The sequence below is a fragment of the Paramacrobiotus metropolitanus genome, unplaced genomic scaffold (assembly GCF_019649055.1).
Source record: "Paramacrobiotus metropolitanus isolate TYO unplaced genomic scaffold, Prichtersi_v1.0 Parri_scaffold0000138, whole genome shotgun sequence".
NCBI lineage: Eukaryota > Metazoa > Tardigrada > Eutardigrada > Parachela > Macrobiotidae > Paramacrobiotus > Paramacrobiotus metropolitanus.
In genome coordinates this window covers 221,124-247,172 of record NW_026570358.1, presented here as the reverse complement: position 1 = coordinate 247,172, position 26,049 = coordinate 221,124, and the positions used below count along the sequence as shown (strand labels likewise).

Here is a 26,049-nt window from a genome sequence, read left to right as displayed (position 1 = left end):
AGTGTCAGAATTGGAAAATCTATGACAGCCGCTTGTTAGCGCCTTTTTTCAGCTTCGTCGTTAATCAAATTTGCCCCTTCTAGGAAGCTCTGCATAAACTCAAAACTGAACTGGTTGGAGAGTTTCGTTCTAGGATCGTCAAATTTACTAGTGGGATACACTAAGAACCATACCTTACTTCGTTGTGAACTTATCGCGGCTTCCGTTATTCCGGATAATATTATATCGGTAACTAACTTCGTCATTCGATTCCGCTGTTCGTCTAGTTTATTGTTTCTCTTATTTCGAAAGGTAAATTTCTTAACCGTAAATCACATCATAAATCATAAGTGCTCGTAGCCTCGTACGTATCAACATTTCCAATTATTAGATACAAACTGCGAAGAACGGCCTATGTCTTTGTTTCCAGTGCTCGCAGAACCATCCATTTCATTGGAGTAAATACCAAAGCATACAGTTTGTGAGCTGGTTTTTTGACAAGCTGATGGTCTCAGTGACTGACGACTTCGAGAGGTACGTACGCAGTTGAACTTCCTGTGGAAAGTGCGAAAACAAAAATACAGTTTTAATGGCAAACATCTGTCAATGTTTTTGTAGTGCCTCATTAGCTATTATGGTCAGATGCCTCATTAGTTTTGGTCTTGGCTCTTACAGATCGGTCTATGGATTTGAATTCGACTGTACAGACACAAAATGTTTGGGATTGACTGTCACGCAGTGGCCAGCCGGTCTCCAGGAATTTTCCGCAAATAACATTATTAACAGTTGGCGATACTAGTAGTCTTTCCGTCACCAGTTCTTAGCGTGTTCTGGATAGTCGTTAAAGCAATATCAAGATTAATGTTTGGTTTAGCTAATCATTTATACAAAAGCGGCTAGTTGCAGACCTGGTCACAGATCATACATACTGGCGCATTGTCGTGGTTTTCAGTTAACTGCTATAACATTAATCGTAAATTGTAATTACAGAATAGTTAGTACAAATTAGCTACTAGTTAACAACATTCCAGAAGCTACCATTCAACACAAAAAACAAAACTGCAACGTATTTTTATTGAGAAGAAAACGAAGACTGTTTCAAGATTCTGTGTTTGCTGATTTCTCAACCTAGACCGATATATAGTAGAAGACCTACCCAAAAATGTTCTCGACACTTGCTCTTGCCAATGGTATTTTCTAAAATTTTAACTGTACCTCATTTGTATCGATAGTTAATTTTAGGGAACGACCATGCCGGATCATAAAGGAAGCTCAGTTGAATGAATCGTGTAAAGTACGAGTACTTCTCAGCATGTCCTATATACAATGACTTACAAAGCTGTCGGATATCGATCTGATAATACACCCTATCCAGACATCGGCATGTGGGCTAGGTTAATCGCTTGGACGGAACTCGAAACTCGTTTGTCAACATGCAAATAGGACATGTAGAGACCGACAGCCCCGCGCAAGGTACGAGAATAACGAGATGCGTGCGCATGCAGTGCAGTTTCTGATAGGCAAATGAGAGCTGACTTGTTTACTATGTCTAGTTTACTATGTCTGTCTCTGTCACATGATTTCAGGATGATTTCAACTGTTTTCAACCGTGGACGGTTTTTAAGTGTTTAGACAACTGTACAGCTAGTGCGTACGTTGGCACTAATACACGAATGGAATCTAAATTATGTGCGTAGATGTGCGCAGTATTGCAAAATCCGTCGTTTCGCATACTTTGCAGTTACAAAAACTCTTGCTGCCGCCCATAATAAATTTCTGAACAACAGCAGCAAGCTGATCGAACAATTATGGCGTTTTATTCGTATTACACAGTGCTACGCAATGCTCCTCGTCCATATTACGTGCCGTGCAGTCCGGTAGAAGAAATAGGTTGCTACGGATTGCAAATGGTCAACGGGGATCCGTACAAGTCATCTTGTCTAGTCAATGATCGCACATTTCTCCCTAAATTGTCGGAACAATGGAAACAAACGCTTAATCACGATCTGAGTGTTCCTGTGGCGGAACGAGCGGCATGCGCGAATAGCGCGCCGCATGAATGGAGGCCGTTGTATCGTCTGCAGCAGTGGATTAGTGACAAATCCAACAACACTACATTCTGGCAGGCTCATTCCTGGTACTGAGTTTCGGTTTTCTAAATACAAATTTGAAACTGAAATCATAAAAACGTTTTGGAAGCAAAAGCCCATTAATTTTTATAATGCCATTCTTGCAGCAGCTGAAAACCCCTCAAATTTTTTACATGCGGTAGTCTACACTTTAATACACTTTAACAATAATACACTTTAAGTGCACAACTGGTACACGAAGTGCATGTTGATAATTTTTTTTGCAGGCCGGATGTTATCTGCTCAGGAACCACGTTGCGTACCATCCTGGGGATGCCGACAAGCGTGTTATCCAAGCGGAATCTCTATGCCCATAATTATTTTCTCAACAAAACTGCTTATAGTTTCGTGGCCTGTAAAGCGGATGGAGTAATTTATCTTGCGCCCAAAAATGACTATCGATACGAAAATGACGATACCGACTGGAAACATATTTTGCGGTAGGCAGCTGTGTCATCGATCATCAGTACTCACAACCTAAGAAACCTAAAAACTGTTGCCGTCTTACATAAAGCACCGGCATTTGTTGTACAAAGTTAAAATTAAAGATAAACAGTGTTTGTAGTACAAACACTGTTTATCATTAATTTTACTGCAGATATAAAACTATAAGTACTACAAAGTACTACAAAGGCAAGCTGTTCAGCGTGCACTTGTAGTACACAACGTGACGAAAATCACATTCCCGAAATAATGCAGGTTTGCTGTCTAACTTCAGTACAATATTTTTGACCTCTGCAGTCGGTTGAAATTTGAACGGCTTCTGACGACAACGCAAGGTAGTAGCGATCGTCTTCCTCAGCCTGGAAACAACAGTGAAACTTTTTTCGCAGTCTTGCAAAGAACCATCGGGAATACGCGTGTACTGTACTCGCAGAAAGTGGACTGCGAAGACCCGTTGAGCAAAGATCCAGCACCGCAACGCTATGTCAAATTGACACTCCGACGTCCTTTACCAGCGGAATCACCGTGCTGGTAAGCAATCTGAGCAGTTTAGATAATTCCCGAATACTCATGAGTACTAGTTTTCCTCCACTTGATCGGATAAGTACATTATGTATTAGTTTTACGTATAACACGTCGATAACGTTTGGCCTCTAGGTTGCAATCAAGAAGCAGCAAGTGCAACTGGTTGGAAAGCTTCGTTTTGGGTTCATCGAAAATTCTTGTCGGGTATCACAGCAATGACACCTTGCTGAACTGCCAAGCCATCGCAACACCCGACATTTTGGATGATACACTGGCAAGTTAATATTCGGCTTTCGGTCTCAAAACATACAAATTCGATATAAGAAAATTTAAGAATTTGTATATCAAGTACTACAGGACCATGAGTGAAACGTTTTTACATACGAATCATATTCGTCTTAGTGCGCGGAGCCCCATTCATTTCACTGGAGCAAAGTCCAGAGTATCAGCTTTCTCAACCGTTTTCTCGATTTTATGCGTGCTGTGGTGGAAAAGGATTGTAGCAAGTGTGTACTCATTTTACGTTATGCATGCTTCATGCGTTGCTGCTTCAAGCACGTTGCATTTGTGACTATGTTCCAGCTCCGTCTACGGATTTGATTTTGACTGCACCAATCGGGATTTTCTGGAGCTGACCGTAACACAATGGACTGCAAACTCGGAGGAGTATCTTGCAAACAACATAGTGTATAGCTGGCAAAGCTGATGCGCACCGACCAGGACGCGTTAAGTGGTGTATCCAAATCGACCTCGCACCAGGTGAAGACACGATACTCTAACGTGCCGGGGCGTGGCTCGTGGAGTGATTTGAAGTTTACTTATTATACTTTTATATATATTTTTCAATAAAGTCAAACGTAAATTACAAGCTACGTGTATCTTTATTGGGTTGCCTTATCCGAAAGGGGCAAATGGCTTACGCAGTGTATATCGCATTCCTGGTAATATTCTCATGTTTTTGCACCAATTTTGTATACCTCTTCTTCTGATGTTTTAGCTAATGACTATTTTAGGCTTGCTACTGGTACGCATCTAACTTATCTTAAATGTGGTAAATTAAAGTAATCCTGAATAATAAATTAGACCACGGTAGAAATGCATATACGCACGAGTAAATTATCCAGAACATGCGAGCATTTTTCTAATGACGTTGCTGGTGCCAAATAATCAGCTGTGTCCTTTTGAGTATAACTTTTAATCCGAAAGAGAAACATTGGTTGTCGAGAATGTAAAGAAACATCGGTTGTTTTCCAAAGAGTGATACTTCAGCTATCGAACAGTGTGCCAGCGCGCGAATTATTTACTTGGGTGGGCTATTGTCTAAAGATAACGATTAAACTGTATCTTTCTGCACTTCTGGTACTGGTAGTATACGATTAATAATCTTCCGCGCTGTATATACCGGCTACTTGTCGCATAACGTGGCGTGGCCATTCCTACAAGCACAAAAATTATCACTATCGTTTCATGTCCAGTGCTTAATGATTTATACCATGAGTGCAACATGCGAGTAATATTAGTTTCAATTCACTATTTTATGATTTCCTCGTTCGATCAGACCTTGTCCATAACAAGACAGCAGTGCGCTCGTTGTAAGGAAATAAATTATCGTTTCTATGTTGTGTAAAATCGCAATTTTTCATTAGTGTATCAGCGCAGGTGTGCTGTTACGTAAATGGGCTATTGTATGGATAAAATACAATTATCGTTCTTTCACTGCAGCTTGGTACACTGGTAATGGGCAACGCTGTGCTTTGCACTATCACAATAGAATCCATAATCAGAAAAATAGGGGATACCGTTAGCTTTATCAACTGCGGTGTATTTAACTGCGTAGCATGATACACCGGCATCGCACGCACGAGCAGCCAATTTTGAAACCGACACCGTGCACACTAAAATTGTTTAGCAGTAATATAAGTTCCGGGTAGTACAGAGTAAATAGTATACTATCTAAACAGTGCACCTTAACAAACTGCCAAATTTCCAGAGAAAGAACGTTGTTCGCCTGAAGGAAGCAACAGCCAAGAAAACAAACTAATGATATTTTGTGTGGGATCGGCCCATTCATGCTAGTAACACGTGTTCTAGCATATAACGATAATGACAATTAGGTATATGCGCACACTTACCATTTACAAGCATATTATGGGAGCGCCAGTTCACCGATGTTTGCCCTTTCCCAGCAGTATACACCTAGCTGGATACCTATTTTCATGCAATGATGATTAGCCTAACATACACATACTGCCTTACACAACAATAGTGTTTCATTTGGCCAACCATCATAAATCACCGTACCTACTGCAATGACATTTAATTTATTATTTTGGCAGCAGACGCTTCTCCAGCAGATACTGTAATTATAACGACACAATGTCATACTGATGGTGAGTCACTTGACAATTGTTGTATCGGTAAACAGGCTGGCTTCAGCTGAGCCCACGCTAGGCTGGTCCAAGAACGCTGTGAAGACGTTAGAAACCGGTGAAATGTGCCTCCGGGGCTTTTGCAAGAGGACATCTCGATTATAAAGACCACCGGTTTTCTGTGCTTTACCTTGTAGTTGGGAACGGTTTTTCTGGTTTACAGTACTTTCTGCACCACTATCACCATGCACGCTTTATCGGTTATCGTTGCCCTTTTCGGCCTGTCCTTCGCTGCTGCCTTCCGTACGTAATTTTGCGTCAGGACTTTAAAAGAACTGTACATCTAATTAAGAAAATGTTACAGTATCTAAAAAATTAAAAACAAGCTGAGCTTGTGAAATATAAATCACCGAGAAATATTCAGATAAACTTTTAACGAAAACTTTTACGTTGCAGCCTTCTTCGGTGGTGGCGGCAGTTCCAAGCCGGCTCAAGTTGGCGCTTGCCAATGGAAGCCAAAAGACAGTAAGTTGCCTTTTTGCAATATAAATTTATACGACCGGCGAAACTCTATAACCCCGCATCATGGCCTATAACCGATGTTATAATTCGCACTGTTTGCAGTCGGTATCATTGGTCAGGCTGTGAACGGCGTGGGTAGCCTTGTTGGTGGTGCGATCGGCTCTGTCTGGGGTTTTGTGGCACCGACCTCGGCCAACCAGGGCGCCATTGCCGCTGCCAGCGGAGATGAGAGCCAGGATCAGAGCAACCCCAATAACCCAGCCAGTGGTATCTCCAACTTGGGCGGCCGTGGTATCGGTGGCCTCTGGGGCGCTGTGGTGCCCAATTCCGTCCGCTGTGGAAGTATCGCCGGCGCTAAGGCCACAGGTCTGTTGAGCACTGACCCTAAATAGGAAAAGCCTATTTTAGAAAATTGAAAAAAGAAAACAATTAACTCCCAGTTCGAAATATGACTGCAAATATAAATAAATAAACTAACATTTAATACAATTCAAACTAAAAAATAACATGATTTAATTTATTTAATTTAATCGCAATCAGAGCAGGTAGCCCATATCCGGTTAGACTGACAGTCAAGCGTGGGATTTTAAACCTAACTGATGATAATAAATGGGACAATTTTTTTAAGTTTTAGTCTCATGCAATTTTTAGGAAACGTCGGTACCTCGAAAAAGGACCCCGCTTGCGATAACTATCACTGGGTGGACGACAACGGAGCCGCATGCACTCCAAGTATAATGCATCGAAAGCCGCAGGATAAATACATACTCTGTATATCCAATTATTAACGCACGCACCTTTTTTATAGGCAAATCTGACCAGGAAACCAGCGGTGCTGGCGGAGTGACTACCAGCGGTGGCCAGCAGCTCTTGACGCCAACCATCACCCAGACCGGTAGCTCCTTCTCCATCACCGGCACCCTCATCATCACCTATAGCTCGGACAGCCAGCGTGATGCTGCTCTGCAGAAACTGCTGCAGATCTGGACCAGTGTTCTCAGTACGTGATTTGCATTACACAGTATTTGTAGCAAATATTTTACCAGAAATTTATTACTTGCACGGCATATATTGTGGAGGCTAGTGGAGCAAATGTTTTTTCCATCATGTAAAGGATAATTATTACAAGTACTGTACACTTGCTTTGTAAAACGCTTACATGTATAATTTCTATGTATAAAACACTTACATGTATTCGATAATTTATATCATAAATATTACATACATTATCAATAGATTCATATATCCTTACGTCCTTATGTTTTGGAAATTATCTCATAAATCAACATTGAATTTTCCAATAAGTTGTTATTTTTACAAAATAGATCTTCGCACAAACGTTCCTACCTTTATCTTTAAAAAAATCATAAGTTTTGGAGAAGGTCTAAAAAAATTTTAGAGGTTGCAGTACTTAAAGGTTGTTAGTACTTAAAGGTTGTTAGTACTTAAAGGTTGTCGGTTTTGGAAATTATCTCCTAAATCAACATAGTTTTTTTCCAATAAGTTGTTAATTTTAAAAATAGAGCATCGCACAAACGTTCCTACCTTTATCTTTACAAAATATTAAGTTTTGGAGATCTAAAAAATTTTTAGAAGTTGTAGTACTTAAAGGTTGTTAATACTTAAAGATAGTAGGTAGTAGTTAAATGTAGCAGTGTAGTAGCACTTTACTAAGTTGTAAGTAGTACTCCTTAAATATTGTTAGCTATCAATAGTAGATACTTTAAAAGAAAAACGAAAAACGTCCTGAGTGAGCACATACAAGTAACTTAGCAACTTAAACAATAGTTATTCAAAATATTATTGACAATTACATCAGACTTATAATTTTATTTTTTCGAATGCTTGAAACCTTTAGGATGTTTTTAAATCCATTCGAATCCCTCAAAATAACTAAACAATTTTCCAAAGTCGCCTCTGAAGCTTTTACATTTAATTCCAGAATTTCTAAATATTTCTAAAAATTTCCAGAATTTCTAAATTTACATTTCCAGAATTTTAAATATTTCCAAATATTTCGACTCGGCCCCGCGCAGCGGGGCCGTTACCTCTAATTTTTGAGCCTCCAGAGTTTCGAAATTATAAAAACATCTAGAAATATGAATACCTCAATATCTCACGGTTTTAAAGTGTCTATTATATACGAGTGTCTATTAAAGTGTCTATTATATATCTCGTAATTCTAAATTCTAAATATCTAAAAGCTGATCCGTTTATCGTATTCAACACGTGGCGGCTCTGTGATACTGGTGCTTCCTTCGGTATTCACTAACCTACGCTCCTCTGTAATACTGATGGTAGCATGGGTATACAAAAACCTCTAAATTTAATAAATATATGTATTTATTTTATTTTAAAAAATACTGAAGTGCTTGAATGAATGGCTGAAAATGTTACAATACGTAGAAAGATGCAGTTTACGAGGTCACCTAGAGCAACTGTTAACTGTTTCCATAAGTTTCTGCTGAATGGTTTTTTTTATGGGAACTGTGTAAATGATCCCACTCCATCCATTTTATCACCGTTTAAATACTATCTGTCGTACCAAAAAATTAAGGTTTTGAATTGGAGAGTGGCTAGCTCGGCAATATAAAGTTACATTAAAAACGTGAAAAAGACAAACAAACAAAAATTACTGACGATTCACAACTTTTATAAAACTGGTTGATTTTAACCGGAAAGCTAGCTTGAAAGCTGCCCGCATTTCTACTTGTTTAAAATATTTTCGTGGCTGGCCTTGCTGGGGCTTTATATTGGAATATTTCCCAAAATCTGTTTTATTGCCGTACCAAGTGTATTTTGTTATTTCTTTCATTTTTCCATACCTCGAACACAACTGGTCGCGCCCTAGCGCGACTGATACTTGTAAACATATAAAGCTGCTTATAATATAACTACACTTAATATTAAAAAAATATGTAACTACATACCCTCATATGCTTATACACCTGTATACTGTATATTTATATGAAACTGCCCATAGTCTTTATATACACGTAAGCAATATAAGCAACTGCTTCCATATGTTGTATGTCACATATGCAGCAGAATAACGAATGCGTTCGTTACAGAAAGCTACAAAATCCAGAAGGCCACCATCAAGGTGAAGACTGTCCACCGAACGGACTTCAGTGAGCCAGCCTCCGTATCATACACCGTAACCGGTACGGTTACCGGCAAGATCAACGTCGATTCGGCACAACAGGCTTTCTTGACCCAAGCCAAATCTCAGAAATTTTAAACTATGTTACTGCAGTTTTGATGCTGGTACCTGACTGTTTGAAGAAAAAAACATAATCTGTAAATCAGTTTATGATTGCTAATCAAAATTTGAATGCCGGTGGTGGGCGCTGGCTTGAGAAAGACAATATTTGATTTGTCGTCTCGTGTTACGAAATCGGAAATAAAGAAATTGTGCGCATTGTAAGCAGAGGACCGCCAAGCACTAAACAGTAGCGTAAAAAGTACGGCGCGTAAACCAAAATGTCTATTTATTTATTTGTCTCCTAAAATAAATAGTCGCCATACATGATATTGGCAAGCGTTCGTTAAAAACGTGTTCACGGCAGATTTACAAACGTTATAAGTAATTGATTCACGTATAATCAAAGAAAACTTTCACTACAACGAATGGCAAAATCTAAGCAAGCACAAATAATCCATATTTGTACATTCTAGTTAATTTCTAGCTAAAAAGTTTCTGCACAGTCATTTTTTAATTTTTTTTGAGTCGTTCTAGTTTATTGCCATCGGTTACGGTTATGAATGCACAGTGAGAGAGTTTGTACAGCGTCTGGTGGTGTAGTTGAGTGTAAAATACTGATAAAAACCAGCAAACCGGCAACTTTGTGTACTGTAGCCGTTGGTAAAGCAGGAAACGAACACAGCACCTTCTGTGAAATGGGACATGTTTGTCGTTCTCGGAAAGGATACCGGCTACACCCACGATGCCGATGCAAAATTAATGGCATCAACCATTAATTAATAAATGATCAGAGATCACATTAGACGTATACCTAACTCCTAATTGTAAGAAAAACAAAGTGCTGCATTAGTATTTTCTTGCCACGAGATAAAGCCAAGGCTCTGCGACAGATCAAAATGCATGTATAATGTATATACCGCGTAGCCATTATTAATTAATGACCTCTGGGTCGCAAGTATGTACTTTGAATGTCTCGTCGGAGTACTCAAATTACGGAAAGGGCTCACAGTTAATTGTAACAAGTAGTATATTGCGGGGGGACCCCATATTTGAAAATAATTACAGTAAATACATGTGGCATGCAATATGCCGTACGTACGCCACTTCTATTATCTCTAATTAGACCATTATCCCGGTCGCATCAGTGCCGGAAGCATATCTTGCTTTTATTCTTCCTGAAGAGCAGTGCAATCATTCACCGTTACTGGGACTAAAGGTATCTAGAAAACTGCATTTCTTATCCCGTCAGTATTCCCGTCATTCAACCGAAAAGGCGCAAGATTGTTTTTCTCGAGAACATCACCTGTACTATGGCTAACGGTCTTATTTATGAAAATGCCACATTTATGACGAACATCACCAGTTCTAATCCGTATGACCTTTCAAACTTTACCTGGAATTTTTGGTCTATCGCTAAGTTGTTCGTATTCATATCGTCCGTAACATTTAACCTGCTTGTGCTGCTGGTATTAATCTTCCACCGGGAACTTCGTACGCCCTTTACCGTGTACTTGATAAACTTACTGGGTACCAACATTCTCTTAATGGTCTTCGATCTACCGTTTGGCACCATCTTCGCGGCTAAACCTAACTGGTATCCCGGATGGCAGGTCTGCGCCGTCTACCTGTATGTGCTTTATCCGCTGACCGCATGTCAATTATGGGCGCAAGCCCTCATCACTTTAAACCGTATCTGGGCGATTTTCCATCCATTTTCATACCGGATGATGCACACAACCCGTATGGCTATTTTCGCTTGTACCTTTTTGTGGGCATTCATCCACATTTTTGGGATCCCTTTAATTGTCACCAATGTCACGTGGTACCGGCTACCGGGGACATTTTACTGCGCGATAAACGAAGCTGCCCAGCCGGTAACCGTCCACGCCTTCGAGATCATTATGCTGGATGTGACCATGTGTATCATCTATGCGGCATATCCGTTACTGTTGTATAAAGTGTGGAGCAGTTTTCGTAAGCGCTCGATGCGTGTCACCTCTAGTACGAAGATGGGCACTTTCACGAGCAGGAACAGTCAGAATAGTAGTGAGACGGCGAGGTTACCGCTGCAAAATCTCAAGCGTCGGCATGTGGCGCGGCGCCCGTTGGTGATCCTGTGGTTGTTGACGATCAGTGCGACGGTCTGTTGTACACCGCTGTGCATCGTCCTGCTGCTGGTATCCTGGACGGCCGTACAACCGAATGCCTTCTGGTATAACCTGGGATCGCTGCTTTATATAGTACAGCCGTTGCTGGATCCCGTTGTGTTGATTATCGGTTTGGACAGTTTACGCGGAGCGTTATGGCGAAACATCATAAGAAACGCTCGTGACTAAGGCGGATGAGAAAATTACTTGTCTATATTAATTAAAATTTTCATTGTCAACTCTCTAAAAATTTGATGGGCATTATGATGTTCAATATGCTGATATTATTGGTCGATCATTATCGTAAGCACAAAACCGTGATTTAAACGAACAATCTTCTGGTCGTTTTTGCTTTTGGGTTTTCCTGGAATTACGAGTACTTCTATAATTAATGTTGAAATGTTGGGAGCCGTAAAATGAATAAACATGCGTCATTTTTAGGTGAAGGCTCTGCATACCATGCCTTTTACCACCTTCGGCTCCTAGTACCACCTTTTATACCGCTTTTGACTCCCAGTACCACCTTTCTCCGCATAGCAGCGCTTGATTTATTACTTTTTAAACTTCATATCTTATTCTTTCTGGAGGAATACCTCGAAGTTTGAACGTTCAAAACCAGTTTTTTACCGGGATTCTGAACGTATAACACTGTTACGAGTACTCTACAATAATTCAATAAATACGGTTGTGCTTTAGTACAAATGAATAGTTTTAAAAACCCATATCATATCTTTTTTATAAAGCGAACCTGTACAAATGTGAAACATACAGGTAGAAAGAATGCACAAATTTTACTCGCAATCGGCTAAATTAATTACGAAAACCGTGTTTTCGTTCTACCCTTGCAGTCAATCGCACTCAGGACAAACACTGTCAGGATTTGTACGCTGGAATTAATTTTCAGATTGTGGAGCACAAGATATCGTAAAATTACCTTGAAACTATATTTTATTTAAGGATTAAAGTTATCGGTGGTATGCGGAGTCAAAGGTGGTAAAAAGGTAGTACTAGCCTACTAGGAGCCAACGGTGGTGTAAAGGTGGTATGCGGAGCCTTCACCTTATTTTTAATACGAGTACATCAGAGATCGATTTCATTTGTCCAAGAACGAGTGAACGTTTGGTACGCAACATAATTAAAAAAACTCGAGTCAGTTGGAAAGCAAAATGAATAAGTACATAGATATAAACTGATATGAGTATGCAGACAAAATACTCGTATATTGTTTGTTGTTGTTTTACAAAATATATTGTTTGCAAAATATGTTGTTGTTTATAACTGTATGCAGACAAAGTATATTGTTTTACTCGTATTTGTAACAGGCTAACAGGCAGTAACAGCAGCCAGTTTAGCTGTTTTTCGTACTTTTTACAATAATAACAGGTTGGCTAATCCAGAATGGCGTGCTACGATGGAATAGCTTGTTTATTATTGGCTTCAGCTACTGTATGTTACGTAACAGTCTGAGTTAATACTGCAACCCCCGTTATTATTATTGTGTAATGTCTAATTGGAAAGGACGACCGGTAAAAGCGCGGCGAAGATGTTTTTAATAATTAAAGAGACAAATGAGGATGACGCTGATTCATTCCAAGCGAGTGAAAGGAACAGCGTAATTTCGGTATGTTTAACGACAAGATAGCGCAAGAACAACAAGAATAATAGAGGGCTTTGCTCCGTATTAATGGCGGCAGGCACTTCTCAGCGAAACAATCTAAAGAATGTCCATCCCATTTTACCATCAAAACAATGGTGTCCAGAATATACTTTGCGTAGGAACTAGGAAGTAGAGTAGCAGGAGTTATGACATTGAAACCGACGCTGTTTATCGCAGATTCTAAAGAAACTTTATTTACTGCGTTTAACTACGAAAACAGTTTCAATTCGTCATTTTTGGCAAGAGCTTTTTTGACAAAACCCAATCGAACAAGCAGGAAAAAATGATAGCCAACTGTATCTCCACCTATTTGCTTTTATGGACGCTAGAGTCCTTTTTAGACCGATGTAAAGCAGAACCTAATTACCTACTGTAGTCTGTACATATCTGTACTTGTGTATACTATAATTATATCGAAATATGTACTGTACGCTACAAAAAGCTGTATGGGTGTAATTACATTAATGTCCGCATAGAGAAAAGACAGCATTCAACACACCGCATACGCAGTATTACCTTTTAATATTATACAGCGCCAAAATTATTATACATCTGCAACCCGAGCAATGATTTATTTCTACAGCACAGTTATTGTTGTAAGTTGCGGAAAACAACGACAATTTAAACTGTACAATGACAAAGGGCAGTTATTACTGGTCGCGTGACGGATGGACCTTATTGGAGACGGTGCTGGTAATCCGTTTTACGCCGGTCAGGGACATGGAATTCCCGTTTGTGGATGATCCGCCAAAGACACGTTCCGCAAAGGGCAGCCGGCGTTTCAGCACATCGTGGACCCGCTTCTTCAGATCCGAGTTGAGATACGTATACAACAGCGGATTGGCCGCGCAACCTGTCAACAAATTACCACACAATCAATGCAGTTCCTCGTAGAAGAAAGGCAGCTGCAACTACAGGGACATTTACCAATCCACATCAGGAACACCAGCGCCATCCCCATGGGTGACTGCAGGGCCGCCCGCGCTTTCACCACAAAGCCGAAGATCGCGCTGGGCACGTAGCAGACAATAAAGCCCACACAGGTAATGAAGGCGATCTGCGTGATCTTCCGCTCGGCATTGCGCTGACGTCGATGGTTAACTGGCATCAGCAGAGCGCCGGCCTGGTTCACCGCGGGATTCTTCCGCAGTTTCCGGCTGGAAATTGCAACTTTGCAGAACACGGCAGCATAACAGATGACCATAATAATCACCGGGACGAAGCCGTAGAGGACTTTATAGGAAATGACAAATTCCGGGGAGGTCAACGAGGAGAAAGTGCATTTCATGCTCTCCGTCGAGAATCCATACGTTCCGCCTAAACGCAGTAGCGGCCACATAAAGGTCATCCCGGCAATGAACCATGACGCCGCGATCAGGAAAACCGTCGTCGATGTAGAACTGAGTTTAGATTTTTGCAATACAACGATAAACAATCTATTCGCGGCAATGGCGCTGTGGGAATACGCCGAAGCGGTCAGCGTCCAAAAGTAGAAAAACCCGATAAAGCTACACGCTGATTTGGCAAGATACGTAGGCTGGGCGAACGAACTGGCTTGTTGCGCCAACTGTGTATACGCATGTACCGGACACACAATTCCACAGAAAAGTAATGTCGCGATGGATAAATTTATATACAGTGCGTTGGTGCTGCTGCTCTGCTGTTTGGCATGGGTGCGGATAAAACCCAGACAGCCGATACTACCCGCCGTGCCGACCAAACTGATGGGGATAGTGATGATGCCGAATACTTCGGTCGGAGTGGAAAAGGTGACGGTCGTGTTGCCGGCTAAAGACGCTAAAGAAGCTGTTGTGTTGGGCATCGTGACAAATGACGGCTGACGGTTTAAACGCACCGCCACGATTCCGGCGCGGCATTTATATAGTAGGAGCTTTTCTACAGCGCATTGTTCGGCTTCGATCACGTTCAGTGGAGAGATCGGCAGCGAACCGGCTTCCGGCATCCCTGTGGCTTCGTAACGTGATGGGGCTGTAATGAAATGCGACAGATTCCGCTTCCGTGCGACTTTACGTGGATGCTAATGTACTCTGCTCGAAAATCCAAAAAAAGCTCTTTTGTTTAAGAGCAAATGGGTTTCGCACGAAGTCATTACAGTGAAAATTATCCGTGGAATGCCTGCATGAGTGGTTTACGTCAGTCAACCATTTCTGCTGTTAAAATGGAATATTTTTGTCTATGTAGTAACTAAATGTAAATATCCTGAAACTGGAATCCTATTTCAAACAAATACATGTGTCCTCGCCGACCTTGAAATATGATACCCCTTTACCGACTACAGGTTACACATTCCCCGGAGACCACTCCACAACAAACAATAGCGTAAAACTCCATTTGCATTAGCAGGTCATTCTTGACAGCCATTCGGCAACAAATGCAGTTTCTGCAGAGGGCTTTTTGCTGCACCCCTTTTCTCTTTCTCACTAATCGTAACCTAATAATAAGGACATTTTAGCTATTCTTCGGAATAAAATAAAGGTGTTCCATTAAGGCGTAATAAAGACTAAGAAGAGCGTCTTTGACCTATGCTCTTTGCAACAATTCTGATTTTAATAAACAAAATCGGTCAACCGTCGGCGCGTACAAAGCATTCTATTAAAACCCAGCGTTTCATTAGTATGTACCTACGTCACAGAATGTTTGCACTTATTTTGAATTTGTGTTTTGTGAACAGCATAGTTTAGCGCAGTAGTAGTGTGTTTTGCGGCATAGTTTAGCGCAGAATGTACGAATTTGCACATCGCCTTTAAAAACTGGAAAGTACCAAATTCAAACGAAAGCTACTCTCCATTAGCTTAAGCGGCATGAAACATAGGTTCTTTTAGAAATTAAACTGAAGAATTAATCAAACTGTACGTACTCAACGAAATCCGGTAGTGACGGAATAAAATTATATACGTAAAGCATTATCTAAAGCGTCCCTGCCTTTTTTAAAGTAAAGTATTGCTCATTGCTTTATCACTCTGTGCATTAAGAATGTTTCTATAACTTAAGCGTTTTGAAGAAGAATTAACCATCAGTCGAAAATATACCCTACCTACACCAAAACATACCAATTTACCATAGTTATTGTAATTACAACCACCTTACAAAGGGGATGACAAAGTATAGTAGTAGTACTCGCTTTTTCGTCTGACTCCGCATATGATACGCATGAGCGCCCAGGATACAAAGGTCATGCTTGACCCCGGTATAATTATGCTGAAGTATGTTATGTAGTGGCTGGAAAAGTGCACCACCAAGCAGTTTTCCACCTAATACTACAAAATCTGTGGAGTACTGGCCGCCGTACTGAGTCATGTTCGTTTGTATACATTTGTCGGTGTGCATATGCAGTAAAAGTCTTTGTTGAACAATTGCCCAAAGCTGCGATATGCGACAGCGTCCACAAGTTATAAACCATGCGTCAGCTGGACATTAACCTTGCTCTTATTAACATTTCAAATAGATTGTTTCCGGATAAACGTTTGTACACGCCGGTGTATACGCATACTTTTGGAATGTCCACTTTACAGACGCTCAGCTTTACAATTATTGAAAGGAGTGCGTTCTGATCTCGGTTTATTGTACAAGGATAATTTCGTGCTAATTACAGACCGTTTTGTATTTTTGGTAATATACTGTGATGCTGCCACGCTATCGAACATGGCTTGGGGTAATCGATTGATTTTGGATTATGTTTCTGTGGGTACGGTTATCCTGACGATCCTGGTGGCGGCGCTGACGCTCACGGGATTCTGGACATCGTCATGGCTGGTTGTGGACAGCGAAATGCACCCGGAAATGGTGCCGTCGTTCAGAATGCTCTTCCACAAAATCGGCTTGTGGGAGATCTGCTTCCGGATGTACCAGAACACCGGCAATCCCTATCAGCGCTATTCAGTTATGTGTGATTCGGTGATTGTTAATACAAATCCCAACTACAGAAATCCAGGTACATAATATTAATAAACCAGCAACTATAGAAACTATGCAAATAATATTTCCTTGCAGTAGAATCGATGTTTATTGAAGAATTTAGAGACAGTCGGCATAAGCTGGGTATACACGTCTACTTTTATTGCTATCAACGGCCAGTTATAAAATTAAATTATAAAAAATAGAAGTTCTGCACAACAATATTTTTTACATACTGATATTTTTTAAAAACAATTTTTACCACGATAAACTGCAACAATAACACGGGTGTATTAAAATATTTACTTACAGTTGTAAGCAGTATAACGATTGCCGGCAACGATATTGCTCTAGTACTCGTCGTGATTGCGCTGTGTTTACACATCTCTCAAGTTGTGCTTTTGCAGATTTTATGCTAGCAACACAGGTGCTATACAGCACCGGGATGGGTGTGGTCATAATAGCCACGGTCTTGATGGTGGTTATGCTGGCATGCGGAGCAACCCGGAAAATCATATTCGCGCTTGGAGGATGCTTTCTCTTTTCAGGTACTAAAAATAGGCATAAATTATGCTACACCATGCGCATATTGTGCTGTAATTTGTAATCTGTATGTGCCCACACAACGGCGCACAATTAGATATTTAGATCATCGATCTGCGCATTCAAGTTGGAAAGTTATGACGGAAAATCTAAAATGTAACGCAGTTGTCATTATTGTTCAGCGTAAGAGCGCATGAGTTATTTCGGTGCAAATTATGCCAATAATACTATAACACGTGATGGCTGCCATAAATAAATTACTCGCAACGAATTTGAAGAACATAAAAATATTTAACAGTACTGGCGGATAGTATCACCACAGCTTAATAATACTAATAATAATAATAATTAATAATAAATGGGCTGTGGTCATACCTACGTAAAAGTAACAATATCACACTGAATTACAGGTTTTTCGATATGTTTGGCCGACATAGTCTTTGCCGCCTGTGCATTCGAGAAGGAAGGGTTATTTGGATGGACACAGAGCAATATTTTGGGGTGGACCTTTTGGGTAGCGGTGGCCAGCGGGTGCTCTTTGTGGCTCCTGGGCACGTGCTATTTTATCGTGGCATACCGGCTGGACCGGGTTCACCATGCTCAGTTCACTAAATATATTCTATAACAACTCTCTTGTATCTGCGCAATACTACAGTGCAAAAATTGTCGGTTAATTGAAAATTTTGTACAGTCCATAAGTGCTTTCTGGTGCTCTAAAAAAGCGCAAAAACCGCTATTTTCCAGCGGCTGGTGTCTGCTACTGCTTAGGAAATCTTTATTGTCTTCATCACACCGTAATTTTTTTTATTTTGTGTAGAAGTACAGTATATTAGTGTTGCATAAATAGTATCGTTCCGAGTTGCTGTCAGCATTTACCGGCAAAGTTGTCATAAAACTGACCAACTTACCACATATACATGGTGAGTCGATTGAAACGTTATTTTATTTAATCCGAGTTAAACACTGCATCCAGTGGTCATAATTAACAAAATTGTTTTAGAGCAATCAAATTTTTTCTTCTTTCTTTATACGACTTGATGATACAGGAATGCTGGAATAATAATGCTGGCTATTCAGCATAATTACCGGAAGATAAAATACGAGTGCCGATAAATTATCGCAACTTCTGTACAAGTACCAACCGTGAGAACCAACCACCTCCAAGAGATAAACCATCGTCAGATATAAACATCGTTGTGCTATAGGTGAAAATATTTATAATGTCGTTTATTTTAAAAGTTTTATTAAAAAAATTTATTATTTGGAACTTGTGTCGGTCGTAATCAGAAGTTTCTGCCTTCAACAGAATTTATACATATAAACCTAATTATTAATTTATCTGGCATAAGTATACAAGGAAGCCTTTTGTGTATCCACCTTGACTTTGTTAATCATAAATTTAATTTCCGTATTCTTTTCTCGAAAATGGTTTTCCATCCTTTTGTAATTGAATATGTCCAGTGTATTTGCCACTCTGCCTTGGAAACCCCTACCACGATTATTGATTAAGTGTTAAAGATCACTTTAGGAGCAAGAACGTACAAGTAAAAAAAAGTGGTTTCTGTAGACTGTAATACTTTTGCAAGATGCACTCCATTCTTACTATCGCGAGGTCACTTTATAAATTTGATCCCTAATTCATCAGGCAAATGTTTACCGTGTGACGCTCGTTCTACCGGCAGCATTGCGCCAGTAGGTCACCATTGTCAGTGCCACAGAAAATGTATCCTAATTGGCCGTAATACACACAACACACAGTTTAGACTTCGACCACATATGTTTACAATCCTCTCCGCAGTGGTCGTCCTAGACATACAGCTGTTAAAAGATTGGAAAAGTGATAAGTAAATACTCAACACTTCCTCCTACCTAATCGCTGCACAGTCTTAACACGCTTGTAGCATTGACTTCTTTCTCACCTCATTGTCACTTACGAAATTTGGAGTGTTACAAGACGCTGCCGTTATGCAAGCCAACACTCTGGTTACGCTGTAAAATATTACAAAATGCTACTCTACGAATCCCGATGTTTTCTTCCTGTGATTGGATTATTGCTTTTTACTTGGATATCATGCGTTTATGCCATAACGGATGTTGATGTTTCCGAGTAAGTGTGAATTTTATTTTTATGCTTCGTTGTTACTTTTTACCCTTCTAATGCATTTGAATAACATAAAAATATAGAATAACATATAATAAAAAATTTCCCGCCAGAAAGTGAACAAAAACCCTGTTCGGTAAAGCGAATTTACCTAATTAAAACAATATATGTATCTGTACATATATGAAAATGAAAATGAAATTGAAAAAATGAAAATGAAATATATTATGAAAATTATTTTTGCCGGTGAAAATTAATTGTTGAAGTGGAAATGCTGTGTACTGAAGTCACTATTAACGTTTGTAGAAATATTGCCAACGATGACAACGCTATTCCACAGTTTGAGAATATCTTACCGGAAGATTCCAACGAAGTTACACTCAGCACGGCGGAGGTCGGCGTGGCCCGGTATCTGGGTTTAGGCTATGACCTTATGCGAGCCAATCCCTTTGCCACCACTCTGGATCCCGGTTTGAAAAGCAGCTCGCTGAAACCGGCAAAACTCCTGAAGACCTTCTTCCAGAACAACGCCACGTGCCCGCAACTAACGCAGTGTTTGAAAATCGAACCGTCCGTTGGCACGGACGGACCGGCGAAAGACCAACAACTTTTTATCAGATCCTTCGCCGATTACCAGCGCGCCACTCTGGAACATTTGCATGTGTATGGAAAATTTACAGTACGAATGCCCAACCCATTTTGTAATATAACACCTCGTATATAAGAAGACCTACGTTTTTTATTGATGATTAATATGAGTTGTCTGTAACTGATAAAGCCGGTTATCTAAGGAAAACTGTAAGAATATTACTGCATTGCAGACTACATATTCACAAATTCGGTAGTGATATCTTTTTTACTTAACTGCTGCCGTTTTTTTCTACAGAAAGGTTTAAAACGGCACATTAATATATATAATGCTAACTGCATAGAAATGAAGAAAAAACAAATCAATCTTGCTTATGTAGATAGGAATATGGTGGCATAACTTATGACTTGTGTACGTATAAACTGCAGGTACATGCCGATATATATTGTACATGGGTGTTTAAACGATTTTCAAATTTTTTAGAGTAACATTACAAATGCAGTCGGAACAGCCGAAAATTCCCTCGACACATTGCGTAATCAACTCGCCAGTGGAGCATCCTTCACCGCGGCCGTATCCTTCCGCATTTCCGAAGAGGCTGAACTGGACTTCCGGTCCAGTCAGACCCTGCACACGCCCTTCGCCATTGCCCTGTGTGAACTGCCGCTCGACTATCAGCGCGATGAATATCTCAGTCTGCTGAAGGAATTCGGCACGCACGTCATCGTCAAAATCCGTTTGGCCAAAACCGTCGTGCGGCGCGTGACCATCACACCGGAAATGCTGTATCAGTCCTTTGTGGATAGCGGTGTAAGTGTTGATACTATAAACGACGGGTATTTCCTAGCCAACATCACCGGGACACTGATGGCGCGTATTGCCCAAAACGTGGAAAAGAATGGGTCTCTTACGTCTTTGGTGGACGTAAGTACAATGAGCGAAGCGAGTCCTGTTGTCACGGCCATTCGGGAGATCCCGTATTTCGTCACCCGGGAGCGTTTGCAGCGATCCGGTGCCAGTATTGACAATTGCCGGTAATTAACTGAATGAATTTCTATCTGGTGAAAACATTTTTCTATTCACGTTGTATTTGCATTAGACAAATTTCTACTGTGTGTTAAAAAATAAATTTCTTAAACTTTGATTTTTCTTAAATATGCATTAGCGTATGATTTCTGAAATATGCATTAACGCTTTTGATAAACGTATTTAAAAACGTACACCGGACTCATAAAGCGTAAAAAGAGATACCTATCCATTTGTTTTTTTTGAATAAAAAATATGTGTAATCAAGCTTTGTAACGAAGCCTTTAAAAAAATATCAATTTTTAAAAATACACAAGGTAATTTTTGTACAGGCACCTTATACAAGACGCTCCCGATGGCACCGCAGCGTCCAAAGTCGCTCAACTCCGCGAGAATCTTGGTCGTGCACTGATCGACTATGCCGGCGAAAGTAAACACCGTCTCCACATCAAGCAGCCGGAATTTTTCTTCTGGCCACCGGAAATCTACGCCCGTATTGCCTTCACACAAAGCCGTTCTCTGGAATTCATGCCAGATGGATGTACCGGCTCCGTGGATCTATCGCTGCTGGGGCGGGGCTACGATATCTTCGCGGCCGACACGCTGGGTTCGCACTTAGATTCCGGAGTGCATTTCACGCCAGCACTTCTCCATAAAGCGCCGTGTTTGGTGGGACGGAAGCCCTTCTGCAGTACCGGGTTGTCGTGCGCTAGCGTGGAGGCCGCGGAAAGGTCACAGTATGCGGTGTGGTCCGGACGAGACTACCAAAAGGAGATCAACAGTGTCCTTCGCATTCCAGATACGCTGCCGGTAAATTAAAGAAAGTTTTATTTGTGTTTTGATGCTTCACCGTATTCTGACGACATAATAAACTTATAAAATATTTCAATATACAATATTCGCTTCCTTTTCCCATTGTACCGATCATAATGCAGTCCGAACAATAAATTTCTACGTACATAATTTCTTACGTATATATAATTCCTTACGTATTTCCTCTGCAGAATGCATGTATGATTATAATTTCTACTGTAGGTGTAACTGTAATTATGTATTCTAGTAATATACACGTACTGTATACAAAGATTATAAATATGTACACACATGAACTTAAATTCAAATAAAATTTCTTGTTTCAGTGCTAATTATAATTAGTAGTTTCTTTTCGTAATTTTCAGATTCAAATGGCCGGCAAAATTGGCGGTAAGGGCGTTTCCATGCAGCAAATTAATCAACTCTTCCTTGCCGGCAACGGCATAATCGACACCGTCCAACTCAACGCCTCCAACGAGGTCTCCCTAAACTACCGCGATATGGATCAGATACTGGACCCGCATTTCCTGTCTGCCATCTGCGAGCTCCCAACCGTGTATGACCCGACACGTTACGTCAGCTTTCTCAAGGAATTCGGCACCCATATCATGGTGAAACTGCGGTACGGCAGTGTTGCCGTTACCCGGTCAGTTATCCCCCAAATTCTGATCCTGGAACAAATTCAGTCTAATGGCAGCGCACAGACAGTTACTCCAGAAGTACTACAAACAGCCATGGAAACCGCACGAAAATTGGGATCAGTCGACATTATTACGAATTCTTTTTCGACACCTAACAGACCTATCATGATAACGCTGAGGAACATTAGCTACTTTGTCACAAAACCCAGGATAGTCGCGTCCAATCCGCCAACCGAATGCAGCGGTGTGCTCAACAACGACAGCGCCATTTCTTCGCTCCAGAGCAACTTGAACCAAGCCATGAGCGATTACAGTAAGGAGACAGATGTTACCGAAAGGTCATACCCTGTAATAATTCCGGCTATCTCGACATCGTCATCAAGCACGCCTACTCCGCAGTCAAGAATGCTGGTTATACCGAATGAGTCGTCTACTCAGCTACGGACGAAACCACCCAAACGGACACCACCACCGCGACGGTCGACTCCATCAACGAGGACGACAGCTGCCGCAATACTACCAACGACAACGATGACCTACGTCGTTGACGGGCCATCTGGGTTGTGGCCGGCTGGAACGTATGCGTTATTGGAAGCTGCGGACGGATGTCCGGCAGGAGACTGGAGAAAGGGCAGTAGATTTCAGGTAACCTTGAATCAACCGTACTTGACCTTTAGGTGCAATGTATGGTTCGTTTTCAAAGGAAATCATTCATGATTTTCACGTCCCGGTGTTGCTTGAAAAGCTCAAGGGTCCCGCGGTTTTATTATTAACGCCGTCATATATATAGTTTGAAACGCCATCATATACATGTACAAGAAACAGCCTCGGCTTCGCCTCCGCGTTTCTTGTGGTCCATGGCCATTTTATTTGAATTTGAACGAATATTTATTAGAATAACATCTAAATTTCTCCGAAACATGGTCGGTACATGCAATAGGGCAAACACGAATTTATATGAAAATCAGTTCATGATTCTCTCAACTTTGAAAGCATTCTCTTTGACTGTGCATACAGATAATTTTTACGACATCCCCTACCCGAAAAGAAAGCCGAAATATCAGTCTATAAGCATGAAATTTGAAACAGTGATAGTGCACTGGATCATACGGTACTGCTCTTTATTAAAAATCACTTCACAAATCAGGTGGAAGAAAAATAAACATTACATTATTCACAACAGCAAAACTTCGTTTAAACTATCCACTCCGTCCATCGTGCCAAGGATAGATGCTGCATTTCCGCTGAATTTCCAGCGACAGCCGTAGCCGTCATTAGTTCGGTGACTCGTCACTTCACTGACTCTTTTCACTGGAAAGTCGTGTGTGCCCGGTAGTGTATGTCCGGTCAGTAGTGGTACCTCGATTACTTGCTTACCTAACCGGTTCGGTTCGCCGGACGGTAGTGGTAGCTCGGTCGCCTGCTCACCTAACGGACCCTGTGCACTGGACAGTTTAAACATCAGAGTGCAGTGTTTGTACGGATTACTGGTTTAGCCAAACTCCAAAGTCAAAACGAGTGGTAGCTCGGTCACTAATTTACCTAACCGGCTTTCTGCGCCGGACAACAGTGGCAGTTCGGTTACTCATATACACTGTACAATAATGACAGCTTGGTCACTCGTTCACCTACCGGGCTCTGTGCACGGACAGTAGTGGTAACTCACTCAGTCACTCGTTCCCTAACGGGCTATTTACACTGGACATTAGATACAACTCGGTCACCCGCACACCTACCGGGCTCTGTGCACGGACAGTAGTGGCAGCACTGGTCGGTCACTCACTGGCTTAGCGGGCTATTTTAACTTGAATATAGTGGTATTTCGCCCACTCGCTAAACTAACGCAACAGTGCCTGGTTAAAAATACTCGTACCACGATGATAATTATTATTATAATAATTTAGTTACATTTGGTGAAGGTAGTCAAAACACTTCCGCTTTAGCGGTCGAAGCGGGAGAGGTTTTGATAGAAATGAATACTGTCTGGCAGGGTTTTCGACTACGGGCATTCAGAATATAATATTGGTTTTGGTCAGTCTTTTCTGGTTTGCCGGCTCTGGTGTATCCCATTCGTGGCAACATAGATCTGAATCTGGATATAGTTTCGCACACGCAAAGGCCCATAAAATTAGCTCAGTTTTATGAATGCGACGATAACTGTGTTTAAACATCTCGTGTGTTTTGGACGGTGGGCCCACTGGATACTTGCACTTCTTATAATACAAATATAAATAATTATCGTTGCCTAATTTACGCGTGAAAATAAATGAAACAATTTTTTTAGAAAGAGAACCGGGATTTATGCAAAGTAGCAGATTTATCGGAAGAAAAGCGTACCATATATACAGCTTATGTAAACTAAGTTTTAATGCGTTGCTTGCTCTTTTCAGGACTCAGAAGACCGCAACAATCGCAACGACTGGGCCGTGTTGCTGACCTCCCTCACCACCAGCCGCTTCTCTCCGGAAGGCGTCCGCCTCCACTTCTGCGTCAAAACGACGCCTTTCTCCCCCTACGAACCGGACTGGCCGCCCGGCCAGTACTGCCTCTTCAAGAAAGGCCCGTGCCCCATCGGTTTCGAGACCAGCTTTGTCGACCACGACGACGAAACCACCAACAACGGGAACGGTCAGGAGGGTGTCCTCCCCGACGGCTTCTACACGCACAACACCCGCTACTACTTCTGCTGTCGGGACGACGGGGACGTGGACATCCCCATCAGCCTGCCGAAATCACGGCCCTTCTTCCTCTTACGTAAAGGTCAACAGTGCCAGCGGGTGTGGGATATGGACGCCGAGCCGTTATGGCTGTTTACCGACTGTGAGGATTCATCGGCAGGATGCCGGATGTCCCCGTACGGTCATCATCCGGGGCTGACCAGTGTCCATGGCGATTGGCAGTGGCATTTCTGCCATTATACACCGGCTAAACGGTTGGATTTCTATGCGCAGTTTCTCAGGCAGGCCTTTGATTATTTGGATTTGTAGGCGCTGAGGAGGAAGTGCAGGATGATGACAGCCACGTGCGTGCCGGGGTCAATCGATCGGATATATATGAGTCAGATGCGTATATATGGAAAATCGGAATTTATTTGGCGCTTTCATAACACCTGCTGCTCTTTACTAACAATTTATACGTCTACTTGCCACTTGTTGAATTCGGTATTTTTTGCTGCTGGTTGTTAAATTCGTACTGAGGATTTGATTTAATGCTTAAGCTAACTGAATCACAATAATTTACAAAATGATGTCAAATGCGTTTTTTGGTCGGAAATGTTACAGTTGGTAAATCTTTATGTACATAAAGGATGGTATCAAGACTCCACCTTGAAATGTCCAAGTTAACATCGATTAGCGCACGGTTGTTCTCGTGGAAATAATTTAATGTTGTTAGAGCTGAGTCAGGCGATGCGTCAGTGTAATTTTTATCGCGCAAAATACAGAA

At 41.2% G+C, this 26,049-nt stretch overlaps 5 protein-coding genes and 1 long non-coding RNA gene across 7 annotated transcripts; 4 read left to right on the top strand and 2 right to left on the bottom strand.

Moving 5' to 3' along the window:
* Positions 1-5,606: 5,606 nt before the first annotated feature.
* Positions 5,607-9,395, top strand: LOC129599107 (uncharacterized). Its single transcript, XM_055497245.1, has 6 exons — positions 5,607-5,749; positions 5,903-5,971; positions 6,071-6,334; positions 6,620-6,700; positions 6,777-6,968; positions 9,040-9,395. The coding sequence occupies exons 1-6, from the start codon at positions 5,692-5,694 to the stop codon at positions 9,207-9,209; spliced, it is 834 nt and encodes a 277-aa protein (XP_055353220.1). The 5' UTR covers positions 5,607-5,691; the 3' UTR covers positions 9,210-9,395.
* Positions 9,396-10,717: 1,322 nt separating this feature from the next.
* On the top strand, positions 10,718-11,509 carry LOC129599129 (5-hydroxytryptamine receptor 1E-like). The gene has a single exon (XM_055497270.1). It carries the CDS (start codon positions 10,718-10,720, stop codon positions 11,507-11,509), a length of 792 nt encoding a protein of 263 aa, XP_055353245.1.
* Positions 11,510-13,517: 2,008 nt separating this feature from the next.
* On the bottom strand, positions 13,518-14,802 carry LOC129599115 (melatonin receptor type 1A-like). Its single transcript, XM_055497255.1, has 2 exons — positions 13,905-14,802; positions 13,518-13,830 (listed from the first exon to the last, which is right to left on the bottom strand). The coding sequence occupies exons 1-2, from the start codon at positions 14,797-14,799 to the stop codon at positions 13,628-13,630; spliced, it is 1,098 nt and encodes a 365-aa protein (XP_055353230.1). The 5' UTR covers positions 14,800-14,802; the 3' UTR covers positions 13,518-13,627.
* Positions 14,803-16,337: 1,535 nt separating this feature from the next.
* LOC129599101 (uncharacterized) lies at positions 16,338-18,396 on the top strand. The gene is made up of 3 exons (XM_055497240.1): positions 16,338-16,929; positions 17,300-17,440; positions 17,846-18,396. The coding sequence occupies exons 1-3, from the start codon at positions 16,641-16,643 to the stop codon at positions 18,058-18,060; spliced, it is 645 nt and encodes a 214-aa protein (XP_055353215.1). The 5' UTR covers positions 16,338-16,640; the 3' UTR covers positions 18,061-18,396.
* LOC129599102 (uncharacterized) lies at positions 16,410-20,125 on the bottom strand. The gene is made up of 3 exons (XR_008691876.1): positions 19,893-20,125; positions 17,203-17,443; positions 16,410-16,861 (listed from the first exon to the last, which is right to left on the bottom strand). It is a non-coding gene; the product is annotated as an uncharacterized LOC129599102 (long non-coding RNA).
* On the top strand, positions 19,311-25,935 carry LOC129599100 (uncharacterized). 2 transcript variants are annotated; one of them, XM_055497239.1, is made up of 7 exons: positions 19,311-19,542; positions 19,843-20,215; positions 20,609-21,159; positions 21,484-21,961; positions 22,330-23,250; positions 24,996-25,537; positions 25,593-25,935. In XM_055497239.1, the coding sequence occupies exons 1-7, from the start codon at positions 19,442-19,444 to the stop codon at positions 25,597-25,599; spliced, it is 2,973 nt and encodes a 990-aa protein (XP_055353214.1). In that variant the 5' UTR covers positions 19,311-19,441; the 3' UTR covers positions 25,600-25,935. The 2 variants fall into 2 exon arrangements, with proteins under 2 accessions (XP_055353214.1, XP_055353213.1); XM_055497238.1 differs by having other exon boundaries at positions 24,996-25,935.
* Positions 25,936-26,049: the final 114 nt, after the last annotated feature.

What these genes read in the sequence shown, in the direction of transcription:
- LOC129599107 (XM_055497245.1), top strand. Translation starts at nt 5,692, where the DNA reads ATGCACGCTTTATCGGTTATCGTTGCCCTTTTCGGCCTGTCCTTCGCT. An exon ending in CCAATGGAAGCCAAAAGACA is followed by an intron (nt 5,972 to 6,070) that starts GTAAGTTGCCTT and finishes CACTGTTTGCAG; the next exon opens with TCGGTATCATTGGTCAGGCT. An exon ending in CGCCGGCGCTAAGGCCACAG is followed by an intron (nt 6,335 to 6,619) that starts GTCTGTTGAGCA and finishes TGCAATTTTTAG; the next exon opens with GAAACGTCGGTACCTCGAAA.
- LOC129599129 (XM_055497270.1), top strand. Translation starts at nt 10,718, where the DNA reads ATGGTCTTCGATCTACCGTTTGGCACCATCTTCGCGGCTAAACCTAAC.
- LOC129599115 (XM_055497255.1), bottom strand. Translation starts at nt 14,799, where the DNA reads ATGCCCAACACAACAGCTTCTTTAGCGTCTTTAGCCGGCAACACGACC. An exon ending in GGTGTTCCTGATGTGGATTG is followed by an intron (nt 13,831 to 13,904) that starts GTAAATGTCCCT and finishes ATTTGTTGACAG; the next exon opens with GTTGCGCGGCCAATCCGCTG.
- LOC129599101 (XM_055497240.1), top strand. Translation starts at nt 16,641, where the DNA reads ATGGCTTGGGGTAATCGATTGATTTTGGATTATGTTTCTGTGGGTACG. An exon ending in TCCCAACTACAGAAATCCAG is followed by an intron (nt 16,930 to 17,299) that starts GTACATAATATT and finishes GTGCTTTTGCAG; the next exon opens with ATTTTATGCTAGCAACACAG. An exon ending in AGGATGCTTTCTCTTTTCAG is followed by an intron (nt 17,441 to 17,845) that starts GTACTAAAAATA and finishes ACTGAATTACAG; the next exon opens with GTTTTTCGATATGTTTGGCC.
- LOC129599100 (XM_055497238.1), top strand. Translation starts at nt 19,442, where the DNA reads ATGCTACTCTACGAATCCCGATGTTTTCTTCCTGTGATTGGATTATTG. An exon ending in GCCAGTATTGACAATTGCCG is followed by an intron (nt 21,160 to 21,483) that starts GTAATTAACTGA and finishes ATTTTTGTACAG; the next exon opens with GCACCTTATACAAGACGCTC. An exon ending in GCATTCCAGATACGCTGCCG is followed by an intron (nt 21,962 to 22,329) that starts GTAAATTAAAGA and finishes CGTAATTTTCAG; the next exon opens with ATTCAAATGGCCGGCAAAAT.